Source organism: Perna viridis, chromosome 8, assembly GCF_037379345.1.
Source record: "Perna viridis isolate PV_CMFRI_1.1 ecotype Kerala chromosome 8, ASM3737934v1, whole genome shotgun sequence".
Classification (NCBI taxonomy): domain Eukaryota; kingdom Metazoa; phylum Mollusca; class Bivalvia; order Mytilida; family Mytilidae; genus Perna; species Perna viridis.
The window spans coordinates 21,441,833-21,457,015 of record NC_142452.1 but is presented as its reverse complement, the minus strand read 5'-3'; the positions used below and the strand labels follow the sequence as shown (position 1 = coordinate 21,457,015).

At 34.3% G+C, this 15,183-nt stretch overlaps 1 protein-coding gene across 3 annotated transcripts in view; it reads left to right on the top strand.

Annotated features, from left to right (window-relative positions):
- Positions 1–15,183, top strand: part of LOC148609815 (uncharacterized) — an 89,949-nt gene that overhangs the window by 24,261 nt on the left and 50,505 nt on the right. For all 3 annotated transcript variants that reach the window (XM_088541099.1, XM_088541098.1, XM_088541100.1), the window contains exons 20-27: positions 930–1,076; positions 1,454–1,741; positions 3,728–3,934; positions 4,582–4,725; positions 8,518–8,715; positions 10,351–10,541; positions 13,142–13,280; positions 14,383–14,618. In XM_088541099.1, coding sequence (XP_088397225.1) covers positions 930–1,076; positions 1,454–1,741; positions 3,728–3,934; positions 4,582–4,725; positions 8,518–8,715; positions 10,351–10,541; positions 13,142–13,280; positions 14,383–14,618 — 1,550 coding nt within the window. The remainder of the gene's footprint in view (positions 1–929; positions 1,077–1,453; positions 1,742–3,727; positions 3,935–4,581; positions 4,726–8,517; positions 8,716–10,350; positions 10,542–13,141; positions 13,281–14,382; positions 14,619–15,183) is intronic.

The following is a 15,183-nucleotide window of genomic DNA, read 5'->3' as shown; positions in this document are numbered from 1 at the left end:
GATTTCACAAGCTTGAAGTAACTGCTGCAAAAACTTGCTAGGCATAAGTCTCTTTATAATACAAGGGATACTGGAGAAAGTTTTAGTCCCAAAATTAAAAAGCTGCAAACTGATTGACAGTAAAAATATTCTTGTATAAAGCAGATAAGATTATTTTGGGATATGAATGATTAATATCTTCAAAAAATACTGAAGAGTAAACAATGGGACAAATCTGTTAGAATACTTGGTACATGGCCTGAATGTGAAAACGGGAATTAAAGACGATCTACATATACAATGTAGCAAAACAAATAAACAAGTTACTTATTAAAAATGAAGACAAGGAAAACAAAACATAACACAAAAAATTAAAGCACTAGCTATATGAAATCCCATAAAAAACCAGGAGTAACATCAGGTGCTTTGAAAGGGTAAGCATGTCCTGCTCTGCCTGCGGCACTTGTCTTATTGTGAGTGATAATCAAGCAACATTAACATAAATTATGTAGCTTCCTGACACAAGTCTCAAAGGGGTTCCATCCAAAAAAATTCACACTTGAAAGATATTCAATAAAAGTATTATGGTGTAAATATAGTAAATAATGTGAAAATGGTGGAAAATTATCTGAAATAGACTAATTTAAAAGAAAATCACCAGAAAACATGGGACAATAAAGAGATTAAAAATTAGGTACTTTTCACTTGTGCATCCAGAGGGGTTCACACGGGTTGAAAACCCCCCTCCTTTTGAAAATGAGCAACTGTTAGCCTTGAACCCCTTTCTTTTTTCATAAATTTCTGGGTTGGACCAAATCGCTATCTCTCCACTTAATAAATTTCTGAATCTCCCCTGTTTTGTATTCTCAAAAAAATATCTCAATCATTCAATAGGGGAAAAAATTATAATTCAAGAGAGGTTCTCTTACATTACTATGTATATTTTATAGATTTTTATCCAACAATCGTCTGTATACTTTGCCACTTGGAGGAGATTTCTGTGACCTGTCTGTAAATGAAATAGATTTCAGCAATAACAGGATATCCACATTACAAAATGGAACTTTTAGAAACTTTGTGGTTAGAAATGGTAACCTGTAAGTGATGTAATTGATAAAATGAAACAAGATGTACTTGAATGGCTTCTACCTATTAAATGATGATTAAATGAGTATGATTATCTATAGCGTTATCAAATTGCCTTTGTATTAGTAATTCGCTTCATTTCGTAATCATATGCCTGCCTTTTTATATAAATGACTGTTCGTCATCTCTTGGCCTCTCTGTCAACATATCTTAAAATAAATAAAAGACTTCGAAGATCTTTTTTTTTTGCTCAATGTCTGTAAAATTCAAATTAGAAATCTCCATTATTTTATTAATGTACAATTATGGGAGTGTAAACTTTGAAAAAGTAGGTAGATATGTCATTCACATTTTTTCGTTAGTTCTTATTCTACGACTCTTATTTCAGGAATCTACAAAATAACAGAATAGCAACTATTGAAGGAACTAGTTTCCAGTCCATCTCTCTCACTAAGGACAAGGCTGAATTACAATTACAGAATAACAAAATCAAAAATCTACAGTCCTATGCATTTATTGATGTGTCTGCATACAAAATAAACCTTGAAGGGAATATGCTGGGAACCTTACCATCTTATGCCTTCAATGATGTGAGTGTTACTCAACTGACTTTGAATAACTTAGGGATTACTGCAATTAATGAGAGAGCCTTCCACAACTTAAATGCTGATTATTTGTAAGTATAATCAAGTCCTTATTAATATCATTGGTACTAGGATACCAGTTTTAGTGCTTTTCATGATTGATTCAAACCACAAATTTAAATTTTCAACAAAACTTTAGATTTCCATAGAAAACTGTTGCCCATGTGAAATCCATGATGTAAATAAATTGGATGGGATATAAGGCTTCATGTTTACTTGGATTTACGTGGATGACTATCTCTTTGGTAATCAATGGTAGAAGTGGTGAATGTCAGTACAAATTTTTAGCTCACCATTACTTGGCATCTGTCGTCTTCGTTGTCGTCCATTGAAATTTAAAAAAAAAATTTTCCTCTGAAACTATTGAGCAGAATTATATGAAACTGCACTGATGTTCCTTAGGGTATCTTGCACAAAATGTGTGTTTAGATTTTTGATCGGTACAAAAGCTTGGCCACCATTACTAAAAATAGAACATAGGGGTCAGACACTAGATTTTCCATATATCTAAAAAATTGTTAGGTTTAGCCAAATTCTGATTAGGTAAAAGTGTTCAGCATGTTAAGATCTATTTGTGGTTAATTTTAAGTTTTAATCCCTTAAGCTGTGTTGGAGTCATTGCCCTTTTTCAATGTTTTTTGGCTATATGTAGTGTTATTTCTTTCAAAAATCTTCTCCTCTGACACTACTTGACCAATTGAAACTTTGTATGAATGTTCCTTGGGCTATTTTGCGTAGAACTGATCTGGAGATTTTTGATCTGGCAGAAAAACGTTAGTAGTTTTTTGCATATCTCTCCAAAGCTTGTTGGTTTAGCCAAATTCTTTCAATTGTTCAAATGATTCTTATAATAAGACCTAGAAAAGTCTTTAAGGGATCAATGTTGTCAGACAACTCGTTGTAAGAGTTATTGTCCTTGAAAGGTGAAAAATGTGGGTTTTTTTTAAATTTTTCGGCCAATATCTTGAAAACTATGATAGATAAAAAGAAACTTTCAGCTGATATTGATTTAAAATTGTTTGATGACTCCTTGTGAAATTGCCCTTTAAGGGCAAAATTTAACCATGTGAGTGATTCAGGATCCTGGAAGCCTCTTGTTTTACCTACTAGTATGAATAGTTAGGTATCACAAAAAAAAATTTGGATTGATGAAGGCTTGATTGATAGGAGAGCTGTAAATGCCAATAAGGATATTATTGCAATCTTAAGCAATACATGTTTATTTAATGTATTACGAGTCCAATGAGGGGAATGTAGATATGATCATAATGTTGAAGGAATTTACAATATAAATATAGGAGATGTTGTATAATTGTCAATGAGACAGTCATCCACTAATTACCAAACAACAAACAAACTTCTACAGGTCACCCAATGTCTTCATTGGTTGGTGAAACCCATACCATAAAGTAAGCTGTAAATAGCCTCAAAACAAGTGAAACTTCTCATAAAAGACAAAAATCAACCTAATCTATATAGTAAAATGAGTAATAAAGTACCTAAAAAACAATGAAAACCACTGGATTACAGGTTCCTGGCTTGGGACTGGCACGTAAAGTATGTACATATTTAGATGTGTTTGCAAGTGTTCAACCCTCCCCATAACTTTAGACAGTGGTGCGAAAGTACAGAAATAAAATGAATTATAAAAAATCTGTTTTACTGACAATTGTTAGGAAGGGGAATCATGCATATTGATGTCAATCTGTCCAGTTGTCAGTGTACATCGACAGCATTAGTGGTAACTCAGAATTCTTTTGACACAGTTGGTTTAATATCACTTTTACCCTTCAACAATGAGAATGCTCGTTTATGGTAATGCTGTTTCTTGATTGGTCAAATACTGATAACTTAGTGGCATAAAAGAACTGTATAAAAAAAGGAAATCTCATCTCATGTGTTACTATTTTTTTATGAAAGGAAGAAAATAATAAGAAAATTAAAAAAAAGATTGCCCACACAGCAGATATTTACTGTGTGGGCAATCTTTTTTTATAGATATTATATATATATTTTAGATACCTGAATGATAACTCTATAACCAGTTTAGATGGGCCTATATTCAGTGGAACATCGGCAGTAGGTTCTTTGTACCTCAATAGTAATGGAATGACGTACATCAAGTCATCAGCATTTGAAAACATTACTATACAGTATATTTACCTCCATATCAATGAACTTACCATTTACCCAATTGCATTGAGTAAAATAACTCCAAGACAAATGTAAGTAATATATAATAAACACAAGTCTTTGAAAGAATTGGGCAACATGAAAAAAATCTGAAACATGCATGTCAAAAACCCACATATATGACAATGCACTTTCACTCAAGAAAGCCTTCTCTTTTCGATATAACCACTATTTTATCTCTTCATTATTGGAGATGTTGAATTTTCAATAGAATGTTAAAAAAATGTGTTTTTTGATAGAATTAGCTGACCATGAAATGCTCATTGCAATGCATTTCAAATTAACTATAACTCATTTTACAAGAATTATATGGGAAATCTGATTCTGTTGGTACAAATAATCAAATTACACTATCAAAGTAGGGAGTTATTTCATACCATGTTTCAACCACTGCCTGATTCTTACAGAGACTGATCCTTAAGTGTACTTACATTCATTGGTTTGAATTAAAAATATGGTTTTGTGTCTAGCCATTAAAACTGGTCAAATTTCTTTTCCATATTTTTTTCATTTCTGTCTTCAATGTCCTCATCAATGACTCAGATTTATAAGAAAATTCAACTTACTTGTGATATAAACATATTTCATTGGATTGGGGTAATAAGTTAAAATGTCATTCAACTTCTCTGGTTCTGTACAAGGACTCTAATGTCACATAAGCACTTTATTTATATTTCAGTCATTTGTATAATAATGATATAACTGGTATACCAGGTGGAGCATTAGATGGACAGACAAATCTTCGTGTGTTCTCCATGTACAACAACAAATTATCAGAAATTCTGTCTACAACATTTACTCCAGCAACCAACCTCATAACTATGTGAGTTTATTATTTCTGATCAGTTATTTTTATATTATAAAATTTGCAGTCATATATATAAGTAATGGTGTCATGCTGTCATCTTCTTTGGTGTCCTCATTGTCATCTGTACCCACACTTCATGTCGAGACAATAACATGAGTATAAGTGCATAGATCATTATTAAATTATACCACAAGGTGCCAAACCACAAAAACAAGCTTTGAAATGATTTTTGGAATTGTGAATTGAACCATTGAGGAAATTGGCCAAAAAGGGCCCAGAAACAGTCTGGAAAATAACCTGAGTAAATGTGAATGGATCTTTTTTGAAATTATATCACAAGGTGTCATACCCCAAAAGGGAAGGCTTGGATTGATTTTGAGAATTGTAACTCAAACCATATAGAAATTAGGGGCCAGAAAAAGGACCAGACACAAGCATTTTTATGATGCCCAGACAGTAACTTGACTGTAAGTGAATGAATCTCTTTGAAATTGTATCATAAGGTGCCATACCACAACATGGTAACTGGGATTGATTTAGGGGGGTATTACTTGAACCATTTACAAATTACGGGCCAAGAAGGGGCCAGAAACAGGCATTTTCATGATGTCTGGACAATAACTTAACTATAAGTGAATCCATCTCTTTTAAGTTGTAGTACTAGGTGCCATACCACAACATAATTACTGGGATTGATTTTTCTGTGTTTGGACTGGCATCGATAGGGAATTAGGAGCCAGAAAATTGCCAGAAACAAGTATTTTCCTGATGTGCATTTAATAACTTGAGTGAAAGTGAATTGATCTCATTGAAATTGTACCAAAAGAAGGCTGTGATTGGTTTTGAGGGTTGTGTTTATTGAGGAATAAGGAGCCAAAACAGTACAGCAATTTTAATTATATTCTTTTCCTGTGACAAATATTTAAATGCAATATATGAAAATTCAGAGCTGTATCAAGCTTGCATGGTGTGTCCATACTTATCCCAACTGCTCAGGGTTCAGCCTTTGCAGTCTTACGAAGCTAGAACCTGTGAAAGGCATAAATTGTTACTTTGATTTACTTAATATGAGATAGATTTAACCTATACTAAAGAATAAGAAGAAAGGCCTTAAAGATGTTTGCTGCTGGGTCCTAGTAGACACAGGATGTAAAGATGTTTGCTGCTGGGTCCTAGCAGACATAGGATGTAAAGATGTTTGCTGCTGGGTCCTAGCAGACATAGGATGTAAAGATGTTTGCTGCTGGGTCTTAGCAGACATAGGATGTAAAGATGTTTGCTGCTGGGTCGTAGTAGACACAGGATGTAAAGATGTTTGCTGCTGGGTCCTAGTAGACACAGGATGTAAAGACTGCTGGGTCCTAGTAGACACAGGATGTAAAGATGTTTGCTGCTGGGTCCTAGTAGACACAGGATGTAAAGATGTTTGCTGCTGGGTCCTAGTAGACACAGGATGTAAAGATGTTTGCTGCTGGGTCCTAGTAGACACAGGATGTAAAGATGTTTGCTGCTGGGTCCTAGCAGACATAGGATGTAAAGATGTTTGCTGCTGGGTCCTAGCAGACATAGGATGTAAAGATGTTTGCTGCTGGGTCCTAGCAGACATAGGATGTAAAGATGTTTGCTGCTGGGTCCTAGTAGACACAGGATGTAAAGATGTTTGCTGCTGGGTCCTAGTAGACACAGGATGTAAAGACTGCTGGGTCCTAGTAGACACAGGATGTAAAGATGTTTGCTGCTGGGTCCTAGTAGACACAGGATGTAAAGATGTTTGCTGCTGGGTCCTAGTAGACACAGGATGTAAAGATGTTTGCTGCTGGGTCCTAGTAGACACAGGATGTAAAGATGTTTGCTGCTGGGTCCTAGCAGACACAGGATGTAAAGATGTTTGCTGCTGGGTCCTAGTAGACATAGGATGTAAAGATGTTTGCTGCTGGGTCCTAGCAGACATAGGATGTAAAGATGTTTGCTGCTGGGTCCTAGCAGACATAGGATGTAAAGATGTTTGCTGCTGGGTCGTAGTAGACACAGGATGTAAAGATGTTTGCTGCTGGGTCCTAGTAGACACAGGATGTAAAGACTGCTGGGTCCTAGTAGACACAGGATGTAAAGATGTTTGCTGCTAGGTCCTAGTAGACACAGGATGTAAAGATGTTTGCTGCTGGGTCCTAGTAGACACAGGATGTAAAGATGTTTGCTGCTGGGTCCTAGCAGACACAGGATGTAAAGATGTTTGCTGCTGGGTCCTAGTAGACATAGGATGTAAAGATGTTTGCTGCTGGGTCCTAGCAGACATAGGATGTAAAGATGTTTGCTGCTGGGTCCTAGTAGACACAGGATGTAAAGACTGCTGGGTCCTAGTAGACACAGGATGTAAAGATGTTTGCTGCTGGATCCTAGTAGACACAGGATGTAAAGACTGCTGGGTCCTAGCAGACATAGGATGTAAAGATGTTTGCTGCTGGGTCCTAGTAGACACAGGATGTAAAGACTGCTGGGTCCTAGCAGACATAGGATGTAAAGATATTTGCTGCTGGGTCCTAGCAGACATAGGATGTAAAGATGTTTGCTGCTGGGTCCTAATAGACACAGGATGTAAAGATGTTTGCTGCTGGGTCCTAGCAGACATAGGATGTAAAGATGTTTGCTGCTGGGTCCTAGTAGACACAGGATGTAAAGATGTTTGCTGCTGGGTCCTAGTAGACACAGGATGTAAAGATGTTTTTGCTGCTGGGTCCTAGTAGACATAGGATGTAAAGATGTTTGCTGCTGGGTCCTAGTAGACACAGGATGTAAAGATGTTTGCTGCTGGGTCCTAGTAGACACAGGATACTTGTGTTGTCTGAATGGTCCCATAAACAACCAAATTTTGCACAAATATAAAGAGTTATCTCTCTTTTTCAGTGAATTTTAATGCTTTCTTTGTAATTTTTTTTTCTCTTTAACTGTTGCAGTTAATAAAAAACCAACATTCAACTTTGAGAAAGGATGCATTTGTGATATGAAATGGATGACCATTTTTTTTTAAAACAAAATAAACATGGACACCCTCTTTCTGTGAAAGTGAGATCATGTCATTGTGAAACTTTGTATGTTTATAAATATGCATTAGGGTAATGTAACTCAAATTCAGACCCTTTACGAACATACCCAGTAAATCCATTTTGGCTAATACAATACAAACTGTAACATGTGTAACACGTTGTGGAAAGGGTAGGCATTTTTTTAAAGTGAAATATAGAGTTGATGCAACAGAAAATTCCCAAAATACTGTATCAGCTGTGGATGACTTGGAGTATATTATCAATGAACCCTGGCAAAAAAACATGATAAAGATCAAAGCGTCATTTCTTTATATTGTAAAGTTTACCCTACCGGTGCACCAGGTCCATGCTCCCAGTTTTTAGTGGAGTCTAAGTTGCTCATTTGCTTTTGTTACTTTGTATGTATGATTTTAGTTACTGTATGTTCTTTGTTGTGTATGACTGTTTTCCATGTTAGGTCTTTGTCCCTGGATTACATTCTTTTGATTACCGCTGTAACCTTGGTACCCTTGATTACTTTTCTAGTACTTTCTATGTTATCTATTTCAGTCTTACAATTTCAGATAATGACAAACCATCATTCATTTTCATAGAAAACATGAGTGTGTGATCTCTTTATGGATGAAAATATTTTGAAAAGAAAATTTTGCATACATCACTCACTGCCTTGGTTTTCTATGAATATCTTCTTAACATTATACATCAAAGAAAAGAATAACTGTTAGTAAGTTCCTGAAATTAAAGTAATTGTTTTAAATTTTAGGAGACTTCAGAACAATGAGATTCAATACATAGAAGAAGGATCATTTACAGGACTGAACAATCTGGTAACCCTTGACTTGGGAAGGAACCAGCTGTCTTACTTCCCTTCTATTAGTGGAAATAACCTGGCCACTCTAGACCTAGCTAATAACATGCTAGAAACACTTGGAGGATTTCCTGTGACAAATAATATTGATGTGTAAGCTATGTGGTATTTATTAAATCTTCATTTTATAAGTTTTTCCTACATAGAAATTTTTTGATAGATGTCAGCTATTGGACCACCCATATGCTGCTTGGTGATTTAAGAATATTTTGACGGACTTTAAAAAATTGACTCAGTATCTGTTATCATCGAGGAAAGTTCCATTTTGTTTTTTATTTTTCATCAGTTAATACTAGATATCATACATAAAAAAGGGGGGACAACATATTATGTGCCTTAATGTAGCTGTTTATTTACTAAAACTTGATCTCATGTGTAAATTAGTATATTTATTCCTAAAAGCATTGGATCTCATTCATGGCACTATATACATGAAAAATAAAATGAGATGAAAATATAAAAACTTTTTAAATGCCATAGAACAAACAAGAGTCAACTGAAATATGAAAAGTGATACCAATAAAATAAACAAATCGCTGATAGAACTTGATTTTTTTTCTTTTTTGAAATTTGAAATCCTGCTTTATTTTATTCTACTTTTTACCATAATGATTCTTTTTAATTGTTTATTTTTAATTTAACCAAATTAAGATTTTCTGTAGGCATTATAAATTTTTGTCTATTATGATATTTCTCTGTAGGATTAATACTAATGTAGGTTTAGCTAGCACATTATAGCTAGTTCAGGTATGACTAGGTCTGTAGCCGGGGATGTTACAGCTAGCTCAGGTATGGCTAGGTCTGTAGCCGGGGATGTTACAGCTTGCTCAGGTATGGCTAGGTCTGTAGCCGGGGATGTTACAGCTAGCTCAGGTATGGCTAGGTCTGTAGCCGGGGACGTTACAGCTAGCTCAGGTATGGCTAGGTCTGTAGCCAGGGACGTTACAGCTAGCTCAGGTATGGCTAGGTCTGTAGCCAGGGACGTTACAGCTAGCTCAGGTATGGCTAGGTCTGTAGCCAGGGACGTTACAGCTAGCTCAGGTATGGCTAGGTCTGTAGCCAGGGACGTTACAGCTAGCTCAGGTATGGCTAGGTCTGTAGCCAGGGACATTACAGCTAGTTCAGGTATGGCTAGGTCTGTAGCCAGGGACGTTACAGCTAGCTCAGGTATGGCTAGGTCTGTAGCCAGGGACGTTACAGCTAGCTCAGGTATGACTAGGTCTGTAGCCAGGGACGTTACAGGTAGTTCAGGTATGACTAGGTCTGTAGCCAGGGACATTACAGCTAGCTCAGGTATGACTAGGTCTGTAGCCAGGGACATTACAGCTAGCTCAGGTATGGCGAGGTCTGTAGTCAGGGACATTACAGCTAGTTCAGGTAGGGCGAGGTCTGTAGCCAGAGTTATTTTACTAGTTGTGTTCAATAAATGATAACTTTCTGGTTTGGCTAAGTCTGTAACTATGGTTACTTTACAAGTTGCATTTAGTAAATAATAACTTTCAAATAGAAATCTGTTGCTTTATGTAAAAGTTTTTATAGAAATTAAACAATTTAACAAAAACTGTGTTTATTAGTAGGAGTTGATAGTATGTTGAATACATGAACCCTAAATTCTACTTTAACTGTATGGGTTTGATGTATGTTGAATACATGAACCCTAAATTCCACTTTAACTGTATGGGCTTGATGTTTCATATTTATTTTGTTAAGTCTTTTTTACCATTACAGTGATTTAACCGGTAACTCACTAGGATGTGAATGTCATACTGCCAACAGTTTGTTCTATGTCATGGACACAGTATCGGGAGGTATATGTGCCAGTCCAGCATCTCTAGTGGGTGTCTCCTTCCAAACTTCCCTGATTAATTCTACAGCATATAAATATTATACTAGCGTTAACGCAAGTCTGTTTCAGTGTGGTAAGTACCATGATTAATGTAGATGTCTGTGTTTTCCACTATAAAGTAGAGACTATATAGTGGTCAAGAGGTTTAAAGCTATGAGGTGCTACTAAGGGGGTTTTTAATATCCTTGACTACCCTGCCAGGTCTCACACAGATGGCCCAATTTGGTGGGCTTTAAACAAATTTATTTTAATTGTATTTTTAACAAAATAAAAGAAATAAATAAGTTAATAAATAAATTGTAAAAGTAAATAAATAAATAAATGGTTAGTAGAAAATTGTAATAAAAAAAAAGAAAGAAAGAAATATGAATTGTGAATAATTGAAATGTTGGTCATTAAATGCAAAATTACTGCTTGATTTGTAAAGTAAAAATAAAACTGACATTGGACCATGTAAAGGAGGAAAATGCCAAGTTAGATGGAGGAGAGCCAAGGACATCCAGCCGGACTATGAGTGTGATATAAATATTTGCTTTTATACTGTTTTTAGGGAACAAATTTTCATGGTTTATTGCAGATTCAGGTTAAACTGAAAGTTTGACTTTGTGGGGCTCTGTTGATTCATTTATACACCAATATCAATCATGCAATCTTTTTTTACTACACAATGAACCATAGTGGAGAAATTGACTTTTTTCAATTTCAAGGTTTCTGTCAATTTTATGCTTGTTACATCATGTTGTACAGGATTACTGATATCTAAAGACTGATAAAAAAAGTTTTTCAATGTAGGACCAATGTGGTCAGTAAATAGAAAAGCTCGCAAAAATTCAACTTATTTAATCAGTGCACCATTTTATATTGGGAAGACCATAGACCTGTAATCGCAGGGTTATGAAAAAAAATGTAATTATAAAACTGCTTTTTATGACAATAAAATTTGTTGCAGCTACAAAAATATTTTTTGCAAAAAGCAAGACTTATGAAAGGGTATTTCTTAGTATGTCCATGAGTCCAGTTTGTCAATCAAGAGAGTCATCATGAAATTAACAACAGTTAAGTAGCACTCCGACTAAGAATCATACAAAATGTGATTCATGGGTTAAAAGCCTACATATTTTGATTTTTAATATTTTATTTGAAATTTCATGGTAAACTTAAAGTTACATGTGGTTTTTCATATAACCCATGTTCATAGGAGATAAAAATTATATAGAATGCACTGAAGATATCAAAATTAAGGGAGATAACTCTGTAAATGACACTCAAATACAATAGAATCAATGTTGATTATCTTCTTAGAGCAGGGTGATTTTAATGAATAATTACACATTTCATAGTATAGACCCATAAAACAACTTCTTTGGGGTGTATCACATTTTTCAGATTTGCACGATTCTTACAAAGACAGCTTCTTAATATCTTGTATATTGGAGGTTCTCAGCCCTAGGAGTCTACTGTTAGTAAATTAAAGTTCCTGCCCGAGGCGGAATGCCACTTGGAGATACCTTAACCACAGATTGTTCAATAGAAGAATCATCATAAATTTTAGCTCTGAATTATGTTTTTCTTTAGATTGCTTAAGTTGATCTTTTATCTTATGATATAGCATTGAATATTGGAGTTTGTTCGACATGTATAAAATTACAAATTGTGAAAGATAAATAGAAAGACTATCGCACATGTTTAGTTTCAACCATGTTTTACTGTGACCTACATAATAATGATTATATTGAATATGTTGAAGAATATAAATATCTTTTTTTTTCTTTCAGAAACTATGATTTCCGACTTAAGTTTTCGTATTTGTTTCATTTCAAAAACTTTTTTTTAAAAATGTACAGACTTATTTGTGTATAAGCTTGGTCATCAATTTTATTATTTAATTACTTAATTAAATCATATTTACCTGTTGGGTAGTTAATTGAAATATACAGGGTGTGACTGGCGTGCTGGTCCACCTTTGTAATAGCACGATGACAATATGCAGGAAGTATCTGGCACGTCTGTGTAATGTAAATCATGTAACTGTTTACATGGGTTTAGTGTAATACTGTAGGGTTTCAGAACTATGTATTACATGCATTAATCTGTTTTCAGACAACAAAAATTGTGCAGATATTTAGAGGTTAATAAAAACTTGAGTATAAGAATTAAAGTTCAGAGAGACCAAGATAATGTGTGCAAAAAAAGTCATGTGACTCCTCAAGATCGAAGAAATGCATCTTTAAAATGCATTTCTTGTTAAAACTAGGCAGTTTTAGCAGAAATTAATTGAATTAGTTTTCCTTTACGCTATGTGCATACTCAAATTTTGAAAAAATTATGAACCTTAGTGACACTTTTACTGCATGATAAAATTTCGAATGAAATGTTAACATTCAATCCAGAATTCAAAAACCTGATTACCAAGGTTAAATAATATTTAACCTAGAAATTAAATTACTTTTACAGTATCAGAAATATGTATTGTCAGTATTTTTTGGTCATGGGATCTGCAGATAAAGGTTATTTATGTGCACCATACATTCAAATTGCGCTTATTTATTTATTTTTTTTAAATTTTATAATTTTACAGTTATATTTCTTTGAAAAAAAAGGACAGAGCAGCAGGCTGGTTATATTCTATTTTGAAAACTAACATTTGATTTACTGCTCTGTTTGTTATGACAGCTGCAGAGAACATAGTAGCAACTGCAGTCTCCTCAACAGAATTAAAAATTCAATGGGATAGACCCTCAGAATTATATGCAGTGTTTGGTGCAAATGCATCAGTTGCAGCTGAAGCAGTTGGCGAGGATGTCAGTACTTGGTAGGTTTGAATAACAATGTATTTATTGAGTATATGGTACATTTATATATAGATTTAGAAAATCCTAATACACATGCTGGGTATTCGGACACTAACAACTGGATCAGATACTATTAACTTGGGAAAAACAACTTTCATGTACGCTATGGATGAGCATGAATGCTTCACTACCATGCATTGTTAATGTTTGACATGGGATGCCTGACATGGCACAACTACTGGGGAATAATTTGAGTTGGTTTATGCAGAACTTCCAGTAGTATAAGTTGATAATGAATATGCTGCAGATTTGGATCTTTGAAAGTGTCAGAAAGAATTCCAAAATTTTGACTTTATCCTAATATTTCTCTTTCAATGATATCATTTTTTAAAATTGTAGTGTAAGACCCGATTCTAAGTGTCTGAATACTCGGTGTGATACAGGGTAGATTGAAAAGGTTAACTCTATTTCCTATTACATTTAAATAAAATGGTATTTGTTTAAAATATTGATGTGGTTGTGAGTAGAGCATTAAGCTTACTAGCTTTTACTTTGCCTTTGAATAAAGCCAATTACCATCTACATTGTTTACTAAAGAAAGGCATGTTGTCCTTGTCATTTTTACCTTAAGTCTTCACTGCACATGATAGTATACTCTTGAATGGTGCACCCATCATAACAGGTTTCACATATTCTAATTACTCAATTATGATACCATAAAGCAAACTTTTTTTATTAATTATGAATTAAGCTATTTTTTTACTCTCTTTTAATATGTATTTCAAAGAATATGGTTTAGATTTACTAAATTTTGTTCAGCTAAAACTAAACCCTCTGAAAAGTTGACTGACCCTCCGTCAATCCCTCTGTCTGTCCCCTGAAGGTTTCTAGATGATAACTTTATAAGGTATTAAAGAATCTTTTTCAATCTTTGTATAATTGTTGAGTATCATAAAATGCAGATCAATTTCGAATTTCAGTTTGATTATTTTCACAAAAATAATTTAAATACTTAGTAGTTTTTACACCCAAAATTGTTTTGCAACATGGTGGGTATCATTTTAAGTCCCATTAGAATTCCTATCTTTTTATTTGTGCTTATGTAATTTTGTTTTATCTAAGGAAATACACAGTAACATGTACCAGTACTACAGCAGCAACATTGACTAAGACTACCACAGTAACAGTTTCTACACCTTCAACATCACATAGTTCATCTGTAACGTTTACTGATACTGATGGGTTACTTCCCTTGAATTCTTATGACTGTGTTATTGAATTAGAGGTTAGCAGCTACAAATCTGCCAAGAGTGCTCCAGTCAAAGTGTTCATACCCCAATCACAATCTACTACTACTTGTAAGTTATATAAAAAACTTCTACACTTACACAGTCTTCACAAATGGTTGACATTTAGTACACCATTAACCAAATATCCAAACAATGCTGGACTGAAAAATTTTGTTGTGTTTCAGTCCCAACATGGTGCAAGATTTTAACAAGAGTTATGGTTCTGATAAAGCTCCAGAGCAATATCACATACTTCAGGTTCAATTACAATATTGTACATTTTGTCTCTCAGACTGACAGACTTCATGAAGACTGCTTACATATATGGTAATAGCTTTAAATATATTTTGATATAAGGACTTTTCCGAAATAGTCTGTATAATTGGATTATGTTAGGTGATTAGAAGATTCTGCATATGACTTTTATAGTTGATGGTTTTTCAAGGTATTTTTCAGTACAAAGTTTTGGAAAAAAAATAATTAAAATTCAGTGTACTGAGTGTCCACATAAAAATACCTTCACAATCTGAATTTGATTTATTCCATGATAGTTTCATTGCCCATATTTGGTCATTGATGCAGATTTTGTTTCTGTATGAATGATGTTGACTAAAATTTAGAAAAATGGTTTGTA